At 58.5% G+C, this 2,017-nt stretch overlaps 1 protein-coding gene across 1 annotated transcript; it reads left to right on the top strand.

The window, feature by feature from the left end:
• Window positions 1-417: 417 nt before the first annotated feature.
• On the top strand, window positions 418-1,325 carry SEBOX (SEBOX homeobox). The gene is made up of 3 exons (XM_024737256.1): window positions 418-448; window positions 612-772; window positions 945-1,325. Exons 1-3 carry the CDS (start codon window positions 418-420, stop codon window positions 1,323-1,325), a joined length of 573 nt encoding a protein of 190 aa, XP_024593024.1.
• The last annotated feature ends 692 nt before the right edge of the window (window positions 1,326-2,017 follow it).

Genomic DNA, 2,017 nt, shown 5'->3' with positions numbered 1-2,017 from the left:
CCCAGCCCCATCCTCAGTTGTGGGATAGGACTCCACCCACTCTCCCCCAAGGCAGCCAGCACCAGAGCCCCAGGAGGAGCATCTAGAGAGGGATCTCGTTGGCTTCCTGGACGGAGCCCTGGGAGGATTTTCACAAAGTACAGGATTTCAGACACAGACTGCCAGAGTTTGAGCTTTGAGGAGGGGGGCTGGGGCCAGCTTCTTTTGTGAAGTCCCAGAGGAACAGGGTTGCCCCACCCATACCCCTGCAAGCCCCCTTTTCCTCCGGGGCTTCTCAGCCCTCCTCCAGCTGGATGCTAAACCTCCCGCCTCCTGGAGGCGGGGCCAGCCTTCTGAGCAGGATAAAACTCCACACGGAGGGGAGCGGTGTGGGCACAGCCTTGGCATGGCCATCGGGCTCCTAACTGTGCCGGCCCCATGGCCAGTCCAGTGGATGCATCCCCTGCAGGTAATCTGGTGGGGAAAGGGTGGGCAGGGCGAGGATGTGGGGAAGGTATGATGGGGAAGGTTGAAGAGGGGTGGGGAGTAGGGGCTTCAGGGTCTGTTGGCTTTGATGCTGCAGTGGAGGCTCTTGCAAGGAGACCTGACTTGACCCCCATCCTGGCCTGCAGGCCATGCCAGTGGGTTGGGTCCCCACCGGAGAAAGAGGACTACCTTCAGCAGAGGGCAGCTGCTTGAGTTGGAGCGGGTGTTTGCAGCACGGCCTTACCCCGACATCGGCACCCGTGAGCACCTGGCCCGGGTCACCTGCCTTCCTGAGGCCAAGATACAGGTGAGCTGTGCCCCTCCCCCTGACCTCAGGCTCGGGGTGCCCTCACACAGCAGATTTCTAAGCTTGAGTCACAGTCCCTTCTCTCTGGATATCCTGCCTCCAGGTTCTGCTTTCCCTGTACCTGGGGGGAGGGGATGCTGGCACCAGAAGAGACTCCTTCTTTCCTTACCAGGTGTGGTTCCAGAACCGCAGAGCCAAGAGAATCAAGAATAGGAAGCCAGGAGGCCTAAGTCCCAGGCCTGAGCCTCCCCAGAGATCCCTTTCTCTTCCGGACACCATCCAGCAGTCCTGGGAGCCCCGCACCCTTGGCCAGCCTCCACCCTCCAACAGCACAGCTCAGTGTGCCTCTGTGTGTCGACATGCCTCCTGTCCAGCTCCTGGCTTGGGTTCAGGGCAGGGCTGGGTAGGGGCTAAAGCTACGGCCCCATGGGGACCGGCTGGGGCTTCAGGGGTGTACGTCTCTTCAGAGCGAGCTGCTCCCCAGACCTCACTGGGCAGCCTGTCTGACCTCATCTATGCCTCGGCAATTGTCACCAACCTGGACCACTCCTAATCTAGGTCTAGAACTTGCAAGTCCCTTCCTCTGGCTCCTGTAGCCCATCCTGCCCCTTAAGACTGAACACACCAGAAGTGGATCCCCTGCCCTCTCCTTTTACACGAGGGAGTTCTCTTATGGGAAGAAAGTTTAGCTCAGGGATCCCTCTCTTCCGCTGTCCTCCAGGCCAGCCTAGATGCGGGTGCTATGGAGTGACAAGGGCCTGGCTTCTGCTACCCAGCACCCTGCCCCTCCAGGGACACCTGCCCATCATCTTGGCAGGAGGTACCTACAGAGGGATGAGGTGGGAGCCCATGTTTCCCACTTCTCCTGCCAGGCCTGGTCCCCAATTCTTCTCATGCCAGCTGACAACACGTCCTCCCTCTAAAGGAGAATGGGCAGCTGCCCCTCACCCAAGGGCCCTTCGGGCCATTACCTAACTGACTGTCAAGTGAGCTAGGAGAGTGCCGATCCTAATTTTAGACTGCAGGGATCAATCCTTTTACGGTTCAGGGCCCCCTCTCCTGTCCTCCTGCCACCTGGATGAATTAATCACAACCATGGATCTGAAGAGGGAGTGATATTAAAGTAATAAAGTAGAAATAGGAACGCAGGGCTTACGTTTATTTAATTTTCACAAATATCAGATTGGCTGCCCTCTGACCTGGGGCTGCGGAGACGACCTGACAGATTTCGGGATGGGGTGGGTG

The sequence above is a fragment of the Neophocaena asiaeorientalis genome, unplaced genomic scaffold (assembly GCF_003031525.2).
Source record: "Neophocaena asiaeorientalis asiaeorientalis breed wild unplaced genomic scaffold, Neophocaena_asiaeorientalis_V1.1 scaffold129, whole genome shotgun sequence".
Classification (NCBI taxonomy): Eukaryota; Metazoa; Chordata; class Mammalia; order Artiodactyla; family Phocoenidae; genus Neophocaena; species Neophocaena asiaeorientalis.
The sequence above is the reverse complement of the archived record's forward strand: the minus strand, read 5'-3'. Positions and strand labels throughout refer to the sequence as shown.

Excerpts from the sequence above, each read along its gene's own strand:
- SEBOX (XM_024737256.1), top strand. The coding sequence starts at position 418 with ATGGCCAGTCCAGTGGATGCATCCCCTGCAG. Across the intron at positions 449-611 it reads AGTGGATGCATCCCCTGCAG|GCCATGCCAGTGGGTTGGGT; the intron begins GTAATCTGGTGG and ends CCTGGCCTGCAG. Across the intron at positions 773-944 it reads TTCCTGAGGCCAAGATACAG|GTGTGGTTCCAGAACCGCAG; the intron begins GTGAGCTGTGCC and ends TTTCCTTACCAG.